This window comes from Harpia harpyja, chromosome 1 (genome assembly GCF_026419915.1).
Source record: "Harpia harpyja isolate bHarHar1 chromosome 1, bHarHar1 primary haplotype, whole genome shotgun sequence".
NCBI lineage: Eukaryota > Metazoa > Chordata > Aves > Accipitriformes > Accipitridae > Harpia > Harpia harpyja.
Genome location: NC_068940.1, coordinates 89,562,224 through 89,587,018, shown reverse-complemented (window position 1 = coordinate 89,587,018; position 24,795 = coordinate 89,562,224). Strand labels below are relative to the sequence as shown.

At 40.2% G+C, this 24,795-nt stretch overlaps 1 protein-coding gene across 16 annotated transcripts in view; it reads right to left on the bottom strand.

Annotated features, from left to right (window-relative positions):
- The window catches only part of KIAA1217 (KIAA1217 ortholog), a 377,603-nt gene that overhangs the window by 159,973 nt on the left and 192,835 nt on the right, over window positions 1-24,795 (bottom strand). For 14 of the 16 annotated variants that reach the window (XM_052804272.1, XM_052804399.1, XM_052804291.1 and 11 more), the window contains one exon: window positions 23,949-24,235. In XM_052804272.1, coding sequence (XP_052660232.1) covers window positions 23,949-24,235 — 287 coding nt within the window. Of the gene's footprint in view, window positions 1-18,505; window positions 18,602-23,948; window positions 24,236-24,795 lie in introns of those variants that run through there. The other 2 variants (XM_052804335.1, XM_052804327.1) reach the window with 2 other exon arrangements.

Here is a 24,795-nt window from a genome sequence, read left to right as displayed (position 1 = left end):
AGGAGACATAAGAAATCCATCAGGAAATTGTTCATATTTCACTAAACTATCCCTGAAAAAGCAAAAAAAATATGCTCACAAATATTATCTACATTACCTTAACATACTCAGCTTAAGCAAGTCATAAACGATCTGAACTTAACTGTGTGCTGCCCTGCTACCTGGGGATCATTCTGATCCTGTAAATCCTGAAGAACTGTTTAAATAACTGCAAACTCCCCAACTTCACATAATGTAAAAAAATCAGTATCATCCCTCCTCTTTTGATTGCCCCTCCTCAGTGCAAGTACACAGCTGTCCAAAAGGATCAAGCTTCATCTTCCTAAGCCATTTCAGTTGTGATGGATCCCATACTGCAGTCTATAAACAGCCTTAGGTACATCATTGGCTATGAACTGGTACATTTCCTAACCAACATCATTAAAATACAAGGCAGTTCACTGAACTTGGAAAATACTAAGAAATTATTCTCCAGAGTGTAACATCTGGTATAAAGGAGGAGAAAACCACTGTTTTCAAGTGCAAGACATGTAAGAACTGGAGGCTAAAACAAAACCCATTAATCTATCTCCACCCCCATGTTCAAAATGAAAAACAGAAAAAATACCCTTTGGTACTTCACATTAGGAAGACACAAATCTAAGATGTCTCCCATCTGTTTTGTTTGCTGTTTTTTAATAAAAACCTCAAATCACCCTGTCCTTTTTTTCTGCTTTCAGTAGAAATCCTGAAGTATATTTTCAGATCTGTTAGTTCCAAGGTTTTTATACTGTTCTCAATCCCATTTTATTTGGGATTATCCCTGTCAATTTTAACTACTCTGCCTCGGTAAGCCACTATCTGAGCTTTTCAGATATTATTAAAATTATCACGACCAAACTTACATGAACCACAGATCTAGCTGAATTTAGGGATCTGAGTGGGGAGGTAACTACCTCTGTGCTCCTGTAATAAACTCTCAACCTCCCTGGTACAAGCATGAGGAGCCCATGGGATTTCTAAGCTTCTCCTGTCCTGGGAAGCTGCCGGCAGCCACAGACCACCCGACAGTGACAGCACTGGCTATGACCGCTCCACCTCATCCTGCAGTACCACTGCAAGGAAATTGAGTAAAGTTGGACATACTGCTTTAAACCACCTGGCAATTTCCTTTCACTGGAGAAATTCCTGCTGTCTAGTCAGAGCTTACGGCTTATCTGCACCATCAGAGGAATGAGTCAAAATCCCACCTGCGGTGCTTCGCTCACGTGGGTGTGTTGGGAAGGCTGCTCGGACAGTGCTCTTAGCCCTCACTGCACAAACATTGCTGTACACACTTTTAAGAGTTACCTATTGATCTTGGATGAAGAGCTAAGACAAAAATTGTCTTTCCCGGGGACAAGAAGGGTTTGAAGCTGGCAGGTGGACACTCTCCTTCCTACCCAAATGCGTCCCTGTTGTGCTCACAGCCCTGAATATCCACCTTTGGCTCAGTTCTATCTGGATGAGATGTTCTATTTTTCCTTTTATTTTGCAAAGAAAGCCTCCATGCCATGGCCCATCAACTGAACGAGTACTAGCTCACTTCACAAAACTTAAAATAGTATCTGTAATAGATGATGCTGTTCCTACATATTTAAAACTGAATATAAAGACAGTCACCACTTTTAAGGAACATAAAAATGCTATTAAAATCCTTGTGTGACAATGTCAAATTCTCTGTGATTCATACGACTTAAAGCCCTAATTTTTGGATATGCATGGACTGCAAACCAAGGCAGAAAATGGATTTTAATATTTGGTTTTGGTTTTCTAAAATGACGGCTGCCTTCATTATAAACAAACACCACATATTATAATACAGATCTCTGTAAAATTCTCCACCAACTGTAGGTGTGGTGGAACATGTCTTAGCTTTTTTTTTTAAGATATTGAGTGACATTTTGACGTTCCTTTTAAAGCAAGACTATGAGTCTCCTCAACTTTCAGTGAAGAAAACAATTAAAAGTAAACACGTTCTAAGATTCATTTCCCACAGTTGAGATTTCCTTCTGCACAGTTGAGTAAATAAATGTCTCTCCATCCAGGTACAAACACGACCACAAAAGTTAACTTAAATAGTAATACTCTATAACTGTTCTTCAGCCTCTTGCCAACTTTCCAGGCAAGTGGCTGGAAAGTTATTTCAATCTTATTAGAAAGAGGAAAATATTTTCAAGGTCTCAAGTAAAATGTGCTATTGTTTCATTCTTGCAACACAACAGTACACAGATATTCCTTCAAGTAACATTTTCGGTATTTAAAAGAATTACATGAACTTTAGAAGAGGTATGAACTCTGATATCCTCATCTTAGCATCTTATCCAAATAGCATTATGCTGTGCAAAATGCTTCACTGGCAGCAACCATAAATATGCTCCCTTAGCATAAATAGAGGGTAAAATTCCCCTCCTCTCCAAGCCTGAATACAAGAGACTTCCACACATATGCCGTGGGAGAAAGCTTTCCCCTGGGAAAGGTCACACAGTGATACCACTGACCCTGGCCACTGGCACTGGATGGCCAAAGGACACCGAAGGTCACTGCTGCCCGGCTGCACTCGCCTGATGGCACGGGTCTGCGGGCTGCCCCCGGCACTTTGCCAGGCTCATCCGTGCTCTCACAGCTATCCCTCCCCTCCCCAAGCTCTCCAGCCTCACTGCAGAGAGGGGAGGCAGCAATCCTGTGAAATTTTATGAAGAAAATAGCTTAAAAGTACCATTTCTATGCAGAAATGAGATTGCGTTAATTCAAATATAAAATGTGCTTGCATTTCAGACAAAAATTTGGTAGCACGCATTTGAATGTTGGCCTCACTTCAGTGCTCCATGGCAGGTGAGAGCAGTGCAAGACAAGCACAGGTCCTGGAAAGAAAGGGTGCACCACATTCCACGTTGATCCCTTCAGACCACGGAGAAACGGTCAGAAGCCTCCAGAGATGATGAAATTGAGGCTTCACCAAGTGGTGGAACAAAGCACAGGGTGGGTATTTGCGGAGAGGATGATTAGTGAAATGGTGCTGGGTCTGTAACAGCAACAGTCAAGGGGATAGAGGAAAATAAAACAAATTCATACTCCAGCGTTCTTTTCAAGGAGCTTTACAAACTCAGTCCCTCTGTCTCATGCTGGTTAACACGTAATTTTAAAGGTCTTCCATAAGCTTAGTGTTATTCACAGTACTTATACAGCACCAGCAACCCACAGCCTGAGCACCACAGGCAGAACTGATGACGACCCAGGTCAAGCAGCATAAAACATCAGAAGTGCATGTCTCATCAGCTGCAAAGCTCTGCACACAGCCTGGAGACTTCATAGAGAACAAGGCCCAAACTCAGGAAAAGTACAGAGAGAGAAGCCCAGGACTGCCTAACACGCGGCAGGGTGCATTTTGGTGTTGGGGTTTTGGGGGGTTTTTTGAGTAATTAATTGGTTGACTCCATCACCCACATCCTACAGGTGTGTTGTAGTTGTTAGCAATGCTCAAAAAGCCTGTGCCAAATAATATTCAGTCCCACCAAGAACTCTAATAAAGAGCAACTATATACTTGACTCATTAGCACTTTCTCTGGATGCTTTGTTTTCCTTTAAATTATTTATTTCATGTCAGATGGAGAATTAAAACACTTCTAATAAAGACCGAAATGTGCATTAGTCTTCTGTTTCATATAACAAAACATTCATTCCCTTTAAAAGGGAGGAACTACTGGTTGAAATGAATGTTACAGGGAACTTGACATACTCTGGAAGAAGAAATGTTTTAGATCACAGTTAGCTGGAAAACAGCAAATAACTTTTATTCTTTGGAAAATTTCCATTTCAAGGTGCTGCTTTTCAGGAGGGTCTAAGGAATGACATTTTGGTAGCAGAGCTGAAGAGCTTTATCACTGAATGAACCCCCACGTTCACAGCCTTAGTTCTTGACTCATCTTTTTAAATGTGGCTGATTTTTCATCTGAAACTGATCTAAATTTGAACAGTCTATATATTAATTAGGTACTCCTCATGAAAAGATGCACTTTTAAAGCATTCCAGCCTCACAGCATTTCAGAAATTCTGCTTCCAAAACCAGGAAGTGAAATTAAAACAGTGACCTTTAAAAAAAAAAACCCAAACAACAACAACAAAAAAAGAAAGCCAATTAAACTGAAAAAAGGTACATGCTGAGGCTGGGACAAAGCTGAGATTGATTTTTATTCTTAATTGAATTGATTCATTCAGGCTGAAATTTCAGGAAAAAAACAGGAAAATGTCTTTCTAAATTCTTGGCAACAGCATTTATTTTTTGAAAATTCATGTCCCCTGCATTTAAACACCAGCAAAGGAATCTGGAGATGAACTTCTCTGCTTATTTTGCAGAGTCAATACAGCTGACAGTGAGATTGCAAACCTCTGGGGGGGTGCCCACACAAACTTGGAAAGTCTACCACTGGGGCATGGGGAAAATTTAGTTCTTATGCTTACTTCTGTCAAGTTTGCTACTGTTTAATGCAATAATGGGGTATTTATGAATGCAGACTGTCTAAACTAGACAAAGTATAACCTGGATAGAGACTTTTTTTTCTCTTAAACTTAGACAATTGTTAACCTTTATTACAAATTTGATTTTGCTTAAAATGGAATTAAGGTCTAAGAAGAAAGAAGGGAAGACAGGCATTACAGAAAGAAAGCAGAGCTGGATAACAACTTTACAACTGACAATACTGCCAATTTATCCTTCACATGACTGGAAATTACAAATCACAAAAACCTTAATTTTTGCTGATGGTTTCAATAAAGAAAGTTTTACAAGAAAATCATATTTTCACAGGTAAATGTATTCTAAAGTAGATACAGTTCAGATGGTCTCTGGAACCATTAGTCCAAACCCCAACTATCCATCCAGTGGATGGACAGTACCTCCAGCTGGGCTACACACAACCAAATCAAAGCCTAATTTCCCCAGGCACAGACATACAGACCTCCTGTACATCATTCAGGGCATCCTTCCCAGCTACTAGCATTAGGCTCCTCAGGACCAGCAGCTTTGTGCAGCACTCTCCTCAGCCACTGGGTTCACAACGCTTTTCTGCTGCAATCAGCTCTGCAGCACTGCAGGCGTTCACTTAACCCCTTCTAAAATTGTGTATGCCTTTCAGCAAGATCCGTGCTGTGCCTCGAGCCTATAACACTACAGATGCAATACATTGCCTCCCTTCCTTTTTTTACATACTGCTATGATTATAAAAGCATATCGAGAATTATTTTCTGCTTAGAGATTTCTCATATTACTTTAGCAAACATAGCATTTGCCCCTTTCTTGTTTCTGGCCCGAGTCCTAACAGAAGTTCCACATTCTCAGACTATGTCACTTCATTCTCATTCTCCCTCGGAAAACTCATTCTGATTTCTGTCACCTTCTTCCTCCAGACAGACTCCCATTTCTCATTCTACTGTGCCAGCAAGTAACTGTCAACCTGGTGCAATGTCCCATTTTCAGGTACAGTTCTATGCATTGTTGAACATAGCTCCAGTGCAAGGGTTTTTTTTGTGTCTCCTCCTTATCCCACCATGCCCCAAAATAATTTGGTGTGGGCTATTTCTTGACTGCTTTAAGATATATTGCAGTTCTGTCCATGTTCAGAAAAATTCGCAGTAACCAGATCCATTACTTGCAAGCGACAGTACATGAAGCAATAGGGGTCTTTGGTAGTACCTTACGAAGTAACAATTTCAGGGTGGACCAGTCCCGAGATCTCTAATATTGCCCAAACTCTTATTGATGTAAACAAGAATTTTCCCAAGGAATAGCCGAGGAGAAAAACTGGGAAGTTTTTGAGGCCGTGATGACTCAGACCTTTCTCGTGCTTGTTTATGATAGCTATATATTGGTACCCTGACTGGGATAATAAGAAAATATATATTATTAATTATTATTATTATTATTATAAATGGTAAATTCTACTTACCCTAACTCTACCCTAATTCTATTCACCCTAATTCTTTTTCTTGTAATATTTCACTTAAAACTCCTATTAGTATCTTAAATTTTCAAGTAACCTAAATTTCTAAAAACTGAAGCAATTTTTTATTTCTGAAATAGCTCATGCTTGTTACAGTGCTATATTCAGAAGCAGCTGGGTCAAACTCAGTTTCTTATGAACAGCCCTTGAAACATTAAAATTGCATGAATAGCCAAGAGCCTCAGTTGCATAACCAAGGCCAAGGAGGAACCAATAAATCTCTGCCGGTTAGCCCTATTCATCAGTAACTTTTGTTTGACTAAAGCGTATCAGCTAGAAAAGCAACCTGTCATAGTTGGAAGATTTAGAGAGATGAAGAACCTCTTGCTTCCCTTGATAATTTGTCAGAATAATGAGTCATTTCTACTGTGAAAAATGTTGTGCATTACTCCTGATTTGAATCTGCCCAACTCTCCAGTTATAACCTTTAGTTTGTGTTATGATTTTCATTGCTGTTCTAAAGAGCCAATATAAAACCAGTATATTTTCTCCTGCTTCAGGAGACTTACATTTCTTAATCAAGGAGGTGCTCTATTTTGACAGGATCAACAGATTAAGAAATTCATGGTTCTTGGAGAGAAATAGTTTCACCAGATGTCATACCATTTGGGGTGATTTACTTCTGCAACACTCCTTTTAACAATATTGAGCCTGAAACTATAGCATGCATTCTTGTCACAGTGCACACCCAGAGAGAAGACTACTCTTGAGTCTTAACCACCGTCTTCCTGGAAAGTAACTCCTTCTCCTTATAGCATCACACTAGGAACTCTTGTGAACTTGCAGTTCAAAAGATCCTTAAATCCCTTCCAGACTTACTATTTTCCAGGGTACAGCTTACCCTGTTCTTGGAAATTGTCTGGCTATAAGAAAAAAAAGAAAGGTTCACCACGACAACAATAAAGAACTTCAATACATTGAACAGAGAAGTGATGGAATCTCCTTCACTTGGAATATTCAAGACTCAGCTTGACGTGGCCGTGGATAACCTAATCTAAGTTCCTGCTTTCTACAGCAGTTCAGATAGTGTCCAGAGGTCCTTTCCAACTTAGACTTTGCTATGACTCATGATCACATGCTTGCTCAAATGCGGTTAATTCATTCTCCATTAAATTTTTCAAAAGATAATGCAGAAGTTTACAAAATCATTTGGTCTTGTAGGTTTGTAATGCCACTTCTAGTTCTTTCAATACCAACTTGGTATCTTCTTTTAAGCTCTTATGTGTGAAAAGTTTGATCCATGTAGTATTGCAGTTTACTGAACGTTTTAGATACATCATGTATTTATACCATGCTCATAATCATAATCATTAATTGGCTCTACTCTTTACCACCAGAAAGTGACTCTGCAGGCAGCTGCATGCTTCTACACCATCAGCAGCAGATTCGGCCACACAGGAACTGTGTGCGGGGCATACGCTTGTCTGTGCACAAACACATGCACACATTTCCAAAGATGGTCACTTTGGTCTGACAGTTCATTACCTCTGGCTTTACCTTTTATCCCAAAGGACATGTTTATGCATCTGACTAAAATCCTTCCTCAGCTGTTTCATTTGCAATTTTCTTTGTAAAATCACCATTCTAACACTTGTGTCTCTTCACATCTTTAAAGAATTTCTTGCCAACTTTTTTGTGTATTTTAATGATGAAGTATTCAGGAAACAAAAGATAATCTCTTATTAAAATACACCCTCTGAGGTTGGGATACACTCTGATTTTGTAACAAGATACTGTGTACCCTACAGGACAATATGTCAAACTCCTATGGCAAAAGATTGTAATGCAATTGTTTGGCAGCCTGAGCAGAGTGAATTTCTTGACCAAAGCCCAGATCCCAGTAACAAGCTACATTTCTATAAAAGCTGCCTTTTAACATATTCCCAACAACCGTGTCAAGAAGTGACCACATGTAACATTCTTCTAAATGGAAAATTTTAACTTCTAGCTATATTTACCTCTTCCCAAATGAACTCATATTTCACCACAAATTTACAAAAAATATAAAGTAGGTTTGAGCAACCAAATTCAACAATGTTGTGTTAAACTCAAGTTGACAAACCAGGATGAGAGTACTTTATTACCAACCTTTGGAGCAATCCACGGATTTCTTCAAATGTTAAACATCACCTACTTCTCCCTCTGCTAGTCCCAATGGGGAGCAAGTCTTGAGGCACCCTGATCATTCTCCTGAAAACCTCCTTTGGGAAACATCCAGATGATGGCCTTCCCCTGCCTGTGACTGCAGGTAAATCACATTCTTGATTTCAATTTTCCAAGAGGAAGAGTAGAAACTATGTTGGTATCACTGACCAGCTATTTCCCAGGACTAAAAGCAGATGACCTGTTCCAATGGTCCAGCCATGCTGGAGGCTAATACACCTCTGGCTCCTCTACAAGGGGTTGAGGCTGGGAGGAATCTGTATCTTTTTGATATTTCATCCTTTAGATAATTTCCTGGATGCTACAATCATCTTCTCTCTCCAGCTATCAAGACAGTGATCCCTAAGCACTTGCTACTACTAGTCTTTCTGTAAAGGTCACTGTACTGTACAAATGATTTGTGGTAGCCTGTAATGCAGGAGGGAAGACAAAAAAACACCCTGCAAAGGAAAGAAAAAGCAAAACAACTGCATCATAGTTTGCTTTCATTTTGTTTATCTAATACTGTGGCTGAACAAAACTCTGAGAAGTTTCTTGGCTTGTGAAACAGTATCTGCAAATCTTTAAACACTGAGCTTGTTATTAATGGTTGGATTAATTCAAGTTGTATAAAACTGCTTAGATTAAGACTGCGCTGCTTTCATGTGAAGTAGCACAGCGATGTGTCAGAGAAACAAATACAGGTTTTGTCCTGTTGACTCTCAGACTGCTAATTGGAAAAAGGGTGAAAAGGCCCTGTTACATGGCCTGTGATCTTATCCCTTATCCTTTCTGACCAGCACAATCTGGCAGGAAGAAATAGCTCTACTGATAAGAAGGAATATCTCCCTCTCTTTTAAGTGAAGGTAGAGTAGCTGCTCTCCTTCAAGTCAAACAGAGCTTGTAGTACAGTATTTATTTAAGAAATTTTCCAATATGATGAATTATTAACTTGTTTCAATTGTGTCTTTTTGGATTAGGCTGAGGCAAAGAAGTACAACTCCCACAGTGTCTCCAAATCTCAGCATCACTTTTCTTTTGATCAGTGCACTTTGGACTCACAGAAGCAAATTGCAATCATATTAGCAGTCAAAAAATACTGCTGAAAAACAGCACTTGTATTAACAGTTTAATCAGATGCTTTTGAAATCATCTACAATGAACAGCAGTTAACCCAAACACCCACCTGGGATGGTGAAGTCAGTTTGATGTTTGTATATTCCTACTTATTGAGACCTTCCAATAGGAAGAGCTTAGTTATTACATACCATCTGCCTTGTCATATATTTACATGGAACTTTTAGGAGAGGCAGTGGGCAAAAACGGTGCCTTTATTAAACTGCTGACAACCAACTTCACTTCCATGGGGGATATTTGAGCATCATGCCTAAAGTGTGTCTGAAGCAGGGGCTTAGATGAGAAACAACTGGTTGATCCTCCTCTTAGATGAGAACAAAGTGACAGGAGAGATAAGAGACATCACATGGGCTCTGGAGCTGGGCAGATTTGTTCTTTGCAGTGCTTCTTGGTGCCTGAACTTTCAAATTATCAAATAGTAGAGCTATGGGTATGACTGCTTACCTGTCTGTTATTAACAAGAAAATTGGAAATTCTCCCTTTATTTGTGAACCAAGGCAGTCTAGCAATGTAAAAGACAAAATACGTGGTTTTGTTGAGCAATATATCACAATATACTGTTAACCCTGCAGTCTCTGCCAGTCATTAGTTTTCAAAAGGATTTTAATGGTTCTGCTCTTAAGTGCAACACCCAACACACCTAGAACTGACTCAAGGTGAAACATTTGCCATGGCTAATCAAGGCATTTCCTCCCCCCATAACTCTTATTCAACTTTCCCTCCCTCTTAGATTTCAGATAAAATAACTTAAATCTTACTATTGCAACAGGACGCCGCCAGACTCAGCTACTTTTCCGAATTTGGGTGAACAAATGCAGGTGATTTTGTGGGTTGGCAGATATCAATATGAAATCAGGCTGGCTGTTTTAGTTAAATGAGCAGTCAAACAGTATGTAAGCTTATGTTTCCAAACATAGGTCCTTGCCATATATTGAGGTAAGTAAAACCAGATCATCACCCTTGTCTCCACTGAAACTATTTGAAGCAGAGTGAACATTTTGAAACGATGACTGCATTTTAAAAGACCTCTGAAAGATCACAGAACCCAGACATTCAAGAAGGTTTTCAAACCCCAGGGAAGATAAGCCAAAAACAAAGCAGCAGTGGCTAGACAAACCTCACTTGAAAGGCTTGATAACTTTTGTCTGACTGCTTTTTTCAGAGGAAGTTAGAAGTTAGAAAAGCTATTCTGCCCTCAGAATCTAATAGTGTGATCCTAAAATTAAAAAAAGAGAAAGACAATGAAAAAAGCATAGACATTTTGGCAGTATCCAGGGAAGTCTGACAAGCGGCAGCAGAAAGCACAGAACAAAAGAACACATAAGTTCTTTTATTGTAGAAAATACCTAGAATTCCATGTTTATCTTACCACAATAAGCTACTGAATGGTTATCTAAGCTGCCCTTGTTTTGCCAGGCAACTCAATACATCTGTAGGTTTTACCCCGCATTAGTTTTAGTCTGGTGTGTTTGAAATGCTACACAGCAAGTAAATCTAACCTAAAAGGTTACACATCTCCTTAGGAAAAACAGTCTTTACAGTGAGGGATCACCTTAAACAGAAAATCTTTTTTTGGTATCAATTCAGAATTATTTGCCCCAGTTTCTACAGCTAAAATCACATAGCTGTGATATATCGCAAAAAGCCTGACCCTTTCTCTCTCTAGTAATACATCGCTAATAGTATTGTGAGAAATCCGCAAAAGTACAATAAAGAAGACCCAACCCAACATGAGAAGCATCTCACAAGTACCTGTTGAAGTACTTGTGAACTTTTTTTTTTTTTATTTCCTCAGTTATCCTTTTATAAACTATTAAAAGTTTCCCTAAATTCCAAGCTGGCTTTGCCTATATAACACAGTCACAAAGAAATCTGTCTAACGTTAAGTGGAACTATTCTTGGCAAAATAACATCTCTGAGACGGGTTTAAGTCATGCAGAAACAAGACTGAACTTGTGAGTTCGCAGTTTCTTTAAAACAAAGCAATACCTGCTGTCACAGCATGAGGAAAAAAGATACCTCAAACCCAAAATATTACAGCAGAAGCAAGAGAAGACATGGGGGAAAAAAGTAGCTCACTCATCTTCACTGTCCAAGTATCTTTGGAGTAGAAGTCTACTGTTTTCTAACCCTTCAATTCAGAAGAGGCCCACAAAGTAGCAGTTACTCCAGAATCCTGGAAGACTTCCAGTAAATAGATTAAACCTTACATATAAACACTCTCTATAATTACAGAAGAAAGCATCTTGGGTTTTGGACAGCATATGACAAATTTTGAAACCATGAGATGAAATCGAATTGTATTTTAGCATGGTTCACGGGAAGCCTTTCTTCTGTAGACTGTCAGTCTCCCTCTCAAAAACTTCTGAGAACTACTGTAGCAACCTGAAGTTTTTGCGCTTTTCAAAATCAACCTAGAAATGTGTATAGACAATAGGATAATACTAATGAACACTTCAGGACATTCCTTCTTACAGGGAGCAGGCTTTTGAAAAAAAAAAGATCTATCCAAAAGCTTCCACTAGCTCCTACACAAGCCCCACAAAGTAAAGCCCCGGCTCTTCATCAGAGCTGTACCTGGCTTGCAGAAGAGGCACCAGAGGAGCAGCAAAGAGCTGAGAGGCTCCTTTTTCTTCTTGGTTGTGCTACAGGAGTACGAGTGGTTACCTCCTGCTCAAAATCCATCCCCTCGGTAGCAGACTGCCGCCAGCACAGAGCAACAGAACCAGGAGCAGCCTGAGTTCCTCTTCCTCCCGGTGCAGATTTTCTATAGGTGTGCATATGCAGGAGAGCCTCATCTGACGTGAAATTTCGTTACACATCCGGGTGTATGAATGACTCATATAAATAAAAAATACTAGTTTCTCACGGCTGCATGCTTGCATACGGGTGGGGATTGAACAAATACACATTTGCACATGGGCTAGAGCTTCTGTGACAGGATTAATACCCAAGACCAAGGAGGTCACGATTTAACAATGAAGAGAGAGGGTAAAACATGCACAGCGAAAAGACACGTGCAAAAAGTGCGACCAAAGTAATACAAATAGTTAATGCTATGGTGAAATCTCTCGTGGAATTAAGCTACAGCAACAACCAAGTATCACACGCGACCTCCGCAACGGTACTGTGTTACTGAACACTATTCATTAGCCTCGGGAAGAAACCTGACTCCTTGCAGTAGGGTCCCAGGCTCGGTATGGGATTAACCCAGTTGTTCAGGACCGGATTAGAAAGCTGTGGCCAGGAGCCCTGCCTTCGCAGCAGCAGTGCCCGTCAGCTGCCGAGTGCGAAGGAGCTGTGAGAGCCCGGCGTGCCGGCGCGCAGCAGCAGCAGCAGGTGCCTGCAGGACCTGCCACGGTGTCCGGCGCGGAAGACACTTGGTAAAAATAAAATAGAAGGGAAGTACACATAAGCCAGAAATGCTTGCATCTGATTTCAGAGGAAGAGCATGTTGGTCAGACAACCTGCTAGGGGTTTGAGCCAACTGTATTCCGGTCAGCTGGAACGTTTTTATTGACAATACCAGCGCCGTGAGGGCCAAGGAAAACATTTTGTGATCTGCACCTCCTCACCCCATCCCATCCCACCCCACCCTTTTACGATGTTCAGAAGGGAGAAGTTCTCCCCTGATTTCCAGAAAGATTTCGATGCTGTTTCTATCACGTGTTTTCATTTAAATTCTCCAGCAACAGACACCATACCAATTGCCTGTGGTAAAACAGAGAGAGTCCCCGGGCTGCAGAGCACAGAAACCCCCCGTGGCCCCGCTCACCCACACAGGAGCATGCCAGGGGCTGGCAGAAGGCACCATTCCGCCTGTAGCCCCAGCACTGCATTTAGTATTAGCCAAAAAAGATGGCAGCTTGGATCAGCAGCTGAAAACCGACTGAAACAATAGCAATCCCAATAAAAAAACCACCAAACACTGCCAGCATTTACTGACAAATCATGGTACCTGCAATGCCCTGGTGATTCCAGTTCTTCCATAGCCCTCGGTAGTAGATGTTGACATAACATTGTCTTTTTAATGCAAAGCTACTGAGCAATTTTAATATGAAATAGCTTTTTTAAAAATAAAGAATGCATGATATGCATAATGAAAGAGTGAAATTCGCACACATCACCTGTGAGGTTTTGGAGTGTTGTGGGTTTTTTTTTTAAAGACTTTTAGGGAAAAATATAACCTAGATCAAGAATTTACTGTAATGACCATCTCTCTGTAAAAAAACCAAAACAAAACAGTTTTTTAAGATCTACAGGAAATTTTATAAATGTCCTAGCTTTTCAGGTACACATTTTTAATGGAAGTGTTTATGTTACATGTACATTTTTAAATTAATTTTTTTACAGTGTGCTAAATAATAATTCTTCCTTCCAAACAATATTTACTGTTATTTAAATCAACCAACCAATGTCGTACAATTATTCAGCCAATGGGAAATAAGTGACATTTCTTCTTACTTACTCTAATCAAAGTCAAATATTTGTTCGTTCTGTGAGTAATTTATTACTAATTACAACAGTCTGATGTATGGTATTTTGTGTTACTAAAAACAGGGCTACAAATGAATAAATGCAGCTAAAATTATGCTTTCAAAGCACAGTGGAAGAAAGCCCAAAGCTCATACACAGACCCTGACAGCAGGTCTGTTTCCAGACTTTGGACACCCACATTCCCACAAAATAGGTGCAAATTGGAAAAGCCTCTACTTATTCATCTGGCAGTAAGTGTATTTGGAAGTGAATATAACACGTAAAATTTAAAATCAGACTCAACTTCTTTCAAACAACAAAAAAAATGTTTTAACTCTTTGGTTTTTCACTGTTTACTTCTTCCTCTTGCTGCCTTCCTCCGTCCTTGGAAGACAGACATCTCCCTCCAGACTGGAAAAATACTTAACCTTTGATTGAAATTGAATTACAATTAGTTTTTTCTATTTTGAATGTAATCAGTGCAAGAGCATGGAGACAGTCTATTAAATGTATATGTAAAAAATGCAAATCCTTTAGAGGCTGAAATATTCTTAAAACTTAGTTGAGCTCTGGAATTTACAGTCATGAGACATTAACATAATCAAGAATTTAGCAATCCAAACCAGAACTGGACAGTCATGCAGGTATCAAGAAGATCCAGTCTTACAACTAACAAGAATGTAATTTTTGAAGATAAAATAAATCTCAAGATGTGGGACAAAATAATCCGCAACTACTAAAGACGTACATGATGTGCATGGCCGACTATCCAACACCCACCTCCTGAGAGGTTGTTAGAACCTCCTTAAGAACTCACGGCAGAAGCCATGGTGAAAAACATATTACTGGTCTTTCCGCATTTCAGACATAACCTAAGAGAATAGCTTCTCTATTCCTTTTTTTAACAACTAATTTTAATTTTTAGGGTGGTTTTTGTTTTGGGTTTTTTTTTTCAAGTGAAGTGCACCTATGGCACTGTATTAATCAGCCAGTGAAAACCTCTCCTAAACTTAAACAAATTACAACACTCTGTGTTTACTAATGCAGCAATCTCCCAGTGAATGAATGGAATCACTACAATCCACAACACAAGAGATCACACAAAATGCAGTAGTACAAAAGGTAATTAATGACAAAAAATCCACAAAACCAAAAAAGGACGCTTCAAAACCATCTTAACCAACCATAAGTTCCTGCGTTGGCTTGATGTCTCAAGATGCAAAATTTAATACCACCAGATTCTGAATTTACTGAACTGGTACAATTACCATGATTGGGTGAACATTAAAAACACACATTTCAGCAGCTGCTGTCAGAGTCATAGGTGTTGGCTGCAATTTTAACAATAGCACTCTTTCTCCTGATGTACTCATTTGAAGAGAAAGGAAATTGGAATATATGTTCATAAGCTATTTGCTTGTCTTATTTACTCTTGTTCTTTTATTTGAGCCCAGAAAAGAGATTTAAATCCCAGGGATTATGGTTAACCCAAGCCAGTTAATCAGGTGACTTCAGTGCAATTTGCCTTTGTTAGAAAATCAACTGAAAAATGGTGTAACGCAGCAGCAATGGTCCAGAGGTGCATTTACTTTGCTAATGACTGACATAAATATGTGCTCCCCTCCCAAGTGACAATGTGCAAAGAGCACAAAAATGTTCCCAGTGGGAAGCTAACAGAACTATTCAGCTGAACAACCCAAGCACATTCACAGCCATTTGCAGGGAAATGATCTTGAGACACAGCAAATATTCATAAATATTGAGGCTAATCACAGGCTACAGAAGGAACCCCTGACCAATGGCCAGGGAAGCTACGCTGTAACCTCAGCTCTACCACCAGCACTATCTGTTGCCCTCACCCAAGACCTCTGCCTGTCTGTGATGCTCCTCTTCTGCCAACCAAGTGATTCTCATACCTTCTGTAACACACCTCCAGAACTACGTACAAGGGAGAACGCCTGCTTAAAAACAGCATGGCCAAAGATTTCTATAGACCAGGGCTTCATTTTCACTTCCATCACAAACTTCTTGTGCTCTCTTAAGTGAATAAGGGGCTTGAAATGAACATTGGGGTCACGGACAAGCCCCACCTAGAATGGTGCTCGGAGGACATCTCCCATGCTGTTCACCCCTGAGGTGGGCATAAAACACAGCAACCTGAGGTGCTTTGGTTTAAAAGTAGAGTTGGAAGAGGAAGCAGTGGCAAAGCACCCTTCATACATCAATCTACTTCTGCAGAATATGTAAAGAAGGAGGAAGGAGGAGGGGAAGATTTGGCTTTCCGGTTGCCTAAGCCTGAAGGAAGTTCTACAGCCACGTCTCCGTCTCAGGGCAGAGGACCTCGATAACCAGGTTGAAGCAACATGGGGCCAGGGCTCTCTCCATCACTCACTCCTGAAACTTTGCTGCCAAGAAGGAGCGCAAGGTTCCCTGGCCAGGGAGAGCGTGAAGAGAGGAGCTCAGTTCTGCAGTCCTGTGATGAGGTTCATTCAGCGGCTGACCTGAGGGGCTAACCACAAGGCTACAGCGACCAAACCCTGTAACACGCCATTGCCCAGCGGCTTGACTTCAAAAGGGAAAACGTAGGGTTTGCCTATCCCAAATGCCGCCAAGCATCCCCAGAGGAAGGAAGGCACCAGGCAGAGGTTCGGAGGAGGCAGGAAACGCCTCTGCCACGGGGGTGGTCACTGCCAGGTCACCACGCAGGACGCGGGCTCTCCTCTCCACCACCGCCGAAGGAGTTAGTCCTGCACTGAACCCATCCGCCAAACGAGGCCCTGCTGACTGCTTCGGTGCAGTTTTTGGTAGTCATCTACAGAGGCAACCCAGAAAGCACCAGGACTAAACTGAATACGTGCAAAACCACATCTATAAATGCCTCAGGATATTTTCAGCCAGAAAAGCTTAAGTTTCTGAAACCTAAGGAATCTCAGGTGTCTGCCTGAACTGTGCTTTAAGGGGTACCAAAGTCGCAGATTCTTATTGGATCTAACCCTAAGTACTGAAACAAGATTACTGTCATAAAATTAGATTAGAAATATACATGTACAAAATTCACATGAACAAAGGTAAGCATGTAACAACTACCTGGGACTTCTGAGTTACAAACAATACATGCTATTTAAAATGCAGAGGCGTTGCCATAGAAGAGAAGTTACTAATCCTGTTGGGGCAAAGTAACTGCGCTGGTGTGTGGTTTGCACGGGGGGAGGGAAGGAAAAAGAAAAGGAATTGCTTTATGAGCCTTTTTGCAGCTTTGTTTTGTTTTCTTTTTCAAAAGAACAGCTTTTTTTTTTTTTATTACTTTTAACTGATAGATATAAATGAAGAAACTTATGGTTATCAAAGCAAGTGTTACCACTCTAGTTCAACTCTACTTACCCCCAAGATACCTTAGGGCTAGTAGTTTAATACGTACCTTAATATGCTGCCTTACTTTTTTAAACTAAAGAGTAAAATTGAAAGACTTTCCACTGAGACATTCTACTAGGAATATTCTTCTTCCTCAACTTTTTCACTTATAATGAATACAAATAAATCCACTTTTCTTTGCTAATAAACAAGCTCTTTGTTCATTTATCTATTGAGCTATTTATAAATATCTCGCAATCACAGCATTATCTGGGGGCTAAAGAGCATGTTTCAACTCAAAACAAATGGACATGTCATGTCATGTCTTTCCATAAACAAAAGCTAAGGGCTTGGAATCCAGCAGAGACTTAAGCTTGTAATCATGTTTCTTATGTTCATTTTCATAGCTTTTCTTAGGTACTTTTAACATTGTAAAATAAGAGCAGTTGCCCTTAACATACAGCAGCACTGGAAAGCAATAAATTGTTGCACCAGATGGTACGTGAGACAGGGGACACGTGTGGATGCTGCGGAGGGTCCCCCCTTCCCGAATGTGCAACGTGCTCTGTTGGGCTTAGAAAGACTCTCCAGGGAGGAGGGGGAATTGCCGTCTCATTTGGGCAGGGACGTAGTACCCATCGGCGGAGAGGAGGCAGGAATTCACAGAAATCTCCTGAAACAACTTCTGAAACTTTTTTTTTCCCTAAACAAATACCTACAGCCTATGCTTACACAACAGCAAGTTCTAGCTGTATGACAGTGACCTCTCAGATAAAAATAGGCATTTTTTGATGACACATTATGTACAGCAGTATGTGAACTAAGTAGTATTCAACAAAATGGATTTTCTCAACTAGAAAAATCTGCAGCAACATATATCCAGATTAAAATCACATTCTTCACAGACACTGTGTACATTTTAAAATCAAATGTAATTTTTTAACTCTGGTTTTTAAATGGTATAGACCAGAAAAGTATTCACACAATATTAACACTAAATCAATTTCTCCTTACCCGATTCCATGGCATCAACCAGCAACAGTGTAATGAATGCAAAAATGCTAGTTCATTGGACACATTGTCATTTGTACATATTCTAGTACTAAATAATTAACACTCAGACTTTGGGAGAAAGGTTAAATTGAAATTAATTCTAAAATATTCCCATTACTGGCTTAGTTTCAAGATATAGGAGTAAAAGCAAAAGAGCTGTGGCCAAAAAAAATTAGCAATTTCTTCACCTTGTACTCCTTTCAATCCATTCACTTTAATAACCAATACATGTTCCAAAAATTTATTTAACCTTGCCTGATCAAGCAATGCAGAACATCAGAAAACCTTTATACCCTGTTTTTTCACCTGGAATTAGATAACATTCTTACCATATTCTGCAGCCTCCTCATTCCCTAAATCCTGTTGAGGATTTACATTGAACTGAAGTTTCTCTCAAGTTTACGTTTCTCAGGTGTCTTTAGGCAGAACCTAAGATTTTTCTCTTTTCACGTTTTTAAGCTTGGACATTAACTACCACAAGCCCCCACCCTTTCCCACCTACATCTAACCCTTTTCATCCTGAGCGATTTGAACCAACTGAACTTTGTAGCCCTGAACCTGCTTCCCGTCACCGTATCACAGCAGTGCCAGTGGGGGGGCTATCACTTGCCTACTGATGTTTACTGGATCTGTCGTGATTGATGTAAGCACAAAAGTGGTTGCAACTAAGAACCCAGGGATTTTACTCTCTTTCCAGAGGGACTGAAAATATCCCCCTTTTTCTATACCTAAAACCCAAAAGTCCCAACAGCCTTTCTGCTGCTAGACTTTTACCTCTGAATCTGCTTACCCTTTACTAATGTACTTTTACCCAAGAAAAAAATCTATTAAGAAATGCCCCAGCGTTACCCTATGGTATCAAAGCACATACTCAAAGTCAGTTTAACCAATTGATACTATGATCCATTTAAAAAAAAAAAAGCTTTGATATTTTTGCAGATATCAAATCCTGGAATAAATGCTGTTGTAATTTTAGGGCTCTATTTTAACAGTTAAAGGAGAGACATCTGGCAATAATCTACAAATAAATACAGTGTCTCCATTCTTAGTTTCTCCTCCAAAACACTACCTAGGACATTTTTGCAGCATGATTCATATAATCAACATAATACATTACAATGCCTTTCAAATAATTCCGAATTCTCTGTTCATTCAATAAAGAACTCATTTTCAAAAGAGAAAAGGGAACATGCCATGCCAGAAAACTTGCTTTATTGACTCAGCCCTACTGCCAGGAGGAACAACGTGGGGAAGTAAATTCCACGATTTCAAAAGCATTTTTTTACAGCGAGGGCAGAGAGAGAAAGAGGCTTATTTACCAAATGTGAGATTCCACAGGTGAGGCCAGAGACGGTCTGAAATCCTCTTCCTTTAGTTCCAAAAGTTTTAATTTATGATGAAGCCTGTAATAATCCTTTCAAGCTGCCAGGTAAAACGCACGCCATATCTCAGCCGTATTTTCTTTCGCCCTTTTGCAGTATAACTTTGTTATTTGCATAAAGCTTAGTTCTGGCCTATGGGACTTTTTGAACATCTACATGTTAGATTAGTTGTCTTGACATGCTCTATCAAGCATGACATCATGGATCTCCATGGCAACCTTAACCACACCTGCCCAGATGCCAAAGTAACCTGTCATGTGCAGACCTAACTGAACATAACAAAAAAACCCTCAGCCACCATTTTCTAGGCACTCAGGCTTGCACAGGCAGCAGAAGGTTAGTTGTTTGTTTTTTTTTTTTAAATTGATGGAAATCTAATTTCATTTGCCAATATATTTGTTCTTCACGGAGCACTGGCTGAAACACTAGAGCTGTTCCTGACCCTTCCACATCTCCCAGTGCATTTTCTAGTCAAACAACAACAAAAGAAAGCTGTGGCAAACATCTTCCAGCTCGTTTTCTTAAGGCACGCTCATAAGCTCTGGCTCTGAAAAACTTCAACACACTCATTGTTGCTCTCTGCCCCTCAGAAAGGTTTTTTTTTTAGCGAGGTGACTTGTAAAACAGGTTCGCGGCAGGGATTAGCCCCCTCCCATGGCCAGGTTAGCATTTTAACCTCTTAATTGCTAACTCTTTTTCACCCTCGCAGCCGCTGGCCCAGCTTTTACCCTTGTTCCTGATCTTTCCTTCTCTGGTGACCGGAGTCAGCCCCACCTAATTGGGTGACCACGTCCTGCCATGAGCTCCTCAGCAGATGATTCACACCATCTCAAACTTCAGAAGACCAAGACCGTTTTCCTCCTTCCTCTCTCTTTTTTCTTCCTAACTTTCCTGGGGATTACGGTAGCGCCTTGCTTTCATTAACGCAGACGAGACAGCCTTGGCAGAGGCAAGGTATCCAAACCTCCTGCAGAAACTTGCATTACCTATGAAAAAAGATTTTGTTCCTGGGCTTTCCAGGCTTCCAGGTGGAGGGAGCTCTGGTGCCCGGCTGCGGGGTTGTCTCGCAAGGGGGAAAACCTGCAGCGTGAGGGCGAGCCGCTGGGCTGTGGGTCGCCGAGCTGCAGCCGTGGGGTGCTGCATTCCCCTGCAGCGTTTTGGGGAGCACGAGGCATGGCACGCCTGCACCCCCGCAGCAGCTGCAAACTCACGTCCCAGTTTACCACATGGACCAGCTTAGCTGCAGGTTATTTGCCTTGCGGCAGTATGCCGAGGCCCTTGTGCAAATAAAGACAGCCCCCCGTCTCTGTCAGCTTTCCTTTCCAGAATAAGGTATGGCAAACAGGCCAACAAACCCGCGGGGTGGAGGAGGGATGATCTGTGTGCACAGCTGGGAGGTTTCAGGTCACCACGTTAGTTAACCGTCAGTAATCCCCGCTGGCATTTTACCTGGCCATGATTGTACTTCTGATTTGTGGCAGGTTATCAAGAGTAGAAACAGGTCCTCAGGAGGCACATCCAAGGAGGGATTTATCTGAATAAACGAAGCCTGCAGGAAACCATTAATAATGTAGTGGAAGATACGGACAACAGTCAGAGCTAACCTTGCCGGTGGAGGTGATACAGTATGATCTGACAACATCAAAAATTTCTTTTCCTGACATTTATTTTCTGCAAACCAGGGGTCAGTTTGCCATACTCAGATACTGATGGTTAAAATGGACAAAAGAAGAAAGTCCACAGAAAAAGAGGCAATTACCAATCTTGATTTTCTGGCCCATATTTGTTGGTTATGGACCTGCCAGGGTTTAGAGCAAGCCAGAAGACAAATTATATGATATCCAAGGGACTATCTCCTGGTTGTAAGTAGTGGGATGTTTTATGTTCCAGCTGCACCATTTGACATAGAGATTAGAAAATGCTGTTGCATTAGCTACTATCCTTGATAGATCTCCCACAGTGGGGAAATTCCCACCATGGATAATGTTGCCACTTTCCAGATAGTGGAGGAGCTAGAGAAGTAAGGGAGGAAAGGAACCTGGAAAATAAATCGTGACATTTTAATTCTATGTCTTCCCATACATCTTACAGATTTTGTATGTGATATGTATATACATATATATGTTACGTTCACATACCTACTACATGTGTATGTAGTTTGTCTTCTATACCACAGCTACACACATACATATATACAGGGCAGTGGAAAGGAAGTATGTATGCTAAACACACATATACACCCTCCAAAGCAAAATTATATCATGGTCTTATTCATGGAGCAGCTAGGTAAGCGTGCATTGTATATACACACACATATATATAGCTATGTATACACAGAGGTACATATGTATACACACATACAAACACACACACACAAAATACACAGATATGTGTGTGCACACATAGACAAAATTGGTAAGAAAAAAACCCTCCGAACTGTAATACCACGACCATAATAATCTTACTGCATCCAATGAGCCAGACTGTTGATTCATTACATTTCAACTAAGCAAATTTCTTACCGTCAACTGGTATAACTTATTTTTGCATGTTTTTAATGTGGCTTCTGTTCAGTTATCTTGTTTTTTTTTTTTTTAAGTTATGCTGAATGGATGAAGTCTTCGGTCTTTCCCATTCCCAAGAAAGATAGTTTGATGCTCTAATAGTAACTTAAAGTTATTTTGTTTTAAAATTATTAAAAAACTCATTACATATAATACATATGTCTAATCATCAAAAAGTAGAAGCAGGAGACATTCACATGAATTTTACCCTCAATAAATTAGCAAGGATGACACATTTTAAACAAATAGCAGGAACAGTTACTGCATTCCTTCTGTAATTTATTGCCTTCAGAAAAGGCTCAAATTACAAAATGTGTAGGGTGTAATGCTGTAGGCTGTTCAAACTGGGTTTGCAGTGTCTGCAACCCTGGAACTAAATATTTACATGACTCCAAAAGATCTAATCTCTGGATTTCACCCCCCTCCCACCCCCTTTATTTAATTTGTATGCTATCTTTATCCACCACCCAGCACATTCCACACAGTCACTAAAGTTCATGGAAGAGATAAGTGGGGAGAAAAAAAAAAAAATCAAGACTTTCAAACGAAAGGAGGGAAGCTGTTTAAATATAAGGAATAGATCATCCTCATTAGAGCTGAGGTCTTGCAGCAATTTTAGCTGGATACATATGGATTCCAGCAGTTGTGTTCTGAGGCAGTGATAGCACCTGGGATCTCTAGAGAACCTGTCAAAGAGACGTTGTAAGGGGGAGTTACCAAATTACAATCTTTCCAAACCTATAACAACGGTCTGATCCCCAAAGGTTTGGAAAGCTTCAAAAGAGGCTGGGAATTTAGGAAGAACTCCCATAACAGAGTACAATATTTTTCCAACTTGTTTTTATTTGTTACTTACAATTAACTTGTTGTTAGTGCCGAAATACCTATAAAACACTAAGAAAAAAAAACTTCTGTAAAAGGTTTGCTGTCAATCATTTGCTAAACTGGGAATAATGGGCACAAGATTTTTAAGCCTGAACTCTAAATTCTTCTGGTTGATTGCAAAAAAAGATTTATGGAATAGAAAGTAGATTGTCTGTAAATCTGAACAGATTAAACTCTAACATTGCCCCTAAAACCAGAGCCCAGAGTTAGGCTGCGAAGAGATCCTTGCACGGCATTCCCCAAATTCAGAAGGTCACTGTGATGGCAGCCTCCACCTGCTCTAAGAAATACATCAGCGTGTCACATCTCCTCTGACCCTACATCTACTTCTCGCTGCTGAAAAGCAATTGCGGGCAGGCAAGAAGCAAACCACCTTAAGGTACGCTGCTGACAGACCAACGTGGATGTCAAAACAGCTTGGAGGAGGCAGATACCTGTGGATAACTCTGTTCTGTTTGTGTTAAAAGACTCAAAAATAGAAAAGAAAGCAAATGAAAGGGTAACTGAGCCAGCTAAAGCATATAGACACACTCTACAGATATTTTCTTTTCTCCCAGGCAGTGGTGCCAATACTGAAAGTGTAACAGAAGTTAACAGCTGTTCTGTATTTTCCCTTCAGCTGTGAAAAGTAGATGGAGACCCATATACTAAGATCAAGAATCTCACCTTCATCCCTTTCTCCATGTATGTTCTAAAAAAAAATGAAAAGCTCTTCAAAAAATGTCAGTTTCAACAAGCAATTCCAAGGTAATATTGAACAGTTTCATTTTTATTATTGTTTCTTTGAATTTCAAGGGAGCAACTGAATCTTAGGCTACATCAAAAAAAATCTGTTTAACGCTTTGTTACATTCTCACCTTTTGCAATGAGGTAACACTCAATTTTGTAGGAGTTATAAAGACTGTTTAACAAAAAGCAAGATACAAATTTGACTTTCATACCTGATCTCTCAGTCTCTCCTGGTGTCCCATTATTGCTGTAGCATGGTGGGGATATTTCTGTTTCAGATGCTCAAGAAAAGCCTCTCTCTTCCTGTCCATTTCTGAGGTTTGCATTCCCAGTATTTCTTTGGAACTGCGAGGGCCACCTACTGTATGTCTTCGAGGGATGTTTCGGGTGGACTTGGAATTAGAAGATGTGTGACTGTTTGGGGTTGAAAGGAGCTCCTTAGATCGGAGACATTCTGCATCGTCTAGTGATGTTACATGCAAACTGGTTTTTGCCTGGTCTGAAAAAAAAAAAACAAAAAAAAACCCAAACCAAAAAGTGTATTATAAGAACTTAATCCCAACATCCAACATTCACATTAATAAGAAAAAGAAAATAATCAATATAAAAGCTAGGTACTTCTAAAAGTCTGGTAGTGTTCAATGGCATGTCCTGCATCATTAGGCATATACACGTAAGAAGTGGCCCGGAAATAACCACTTATATAAGCTATGCACTGTACTTATATACTTTTAACACACAACCGCAGTATTGCCTCACAGAAAAGTGAGCATCATTAAAGTAGATGTTCCTTTTATACCATCTTTACCACTATGTGACTTGAAAAGAAGATCTGACAGGGCCCTTATTCCCTGACCTTTAAAATCTACAGGATGCTTTCCACGAGAAGAAATGGGTTTCTTCAATAGGCTCCAGTACACTCAATGGCCCTGTAACTAGTAACCTTAAGGATAGCAACTGATAAAATTCCTTTGACAAAGCAGATTTGAAATCCTTAATCTTTTTCAGAGTGTTATCAACATGCTCTGAAACACCTATGAAATAATAAGAGGGTTTTGG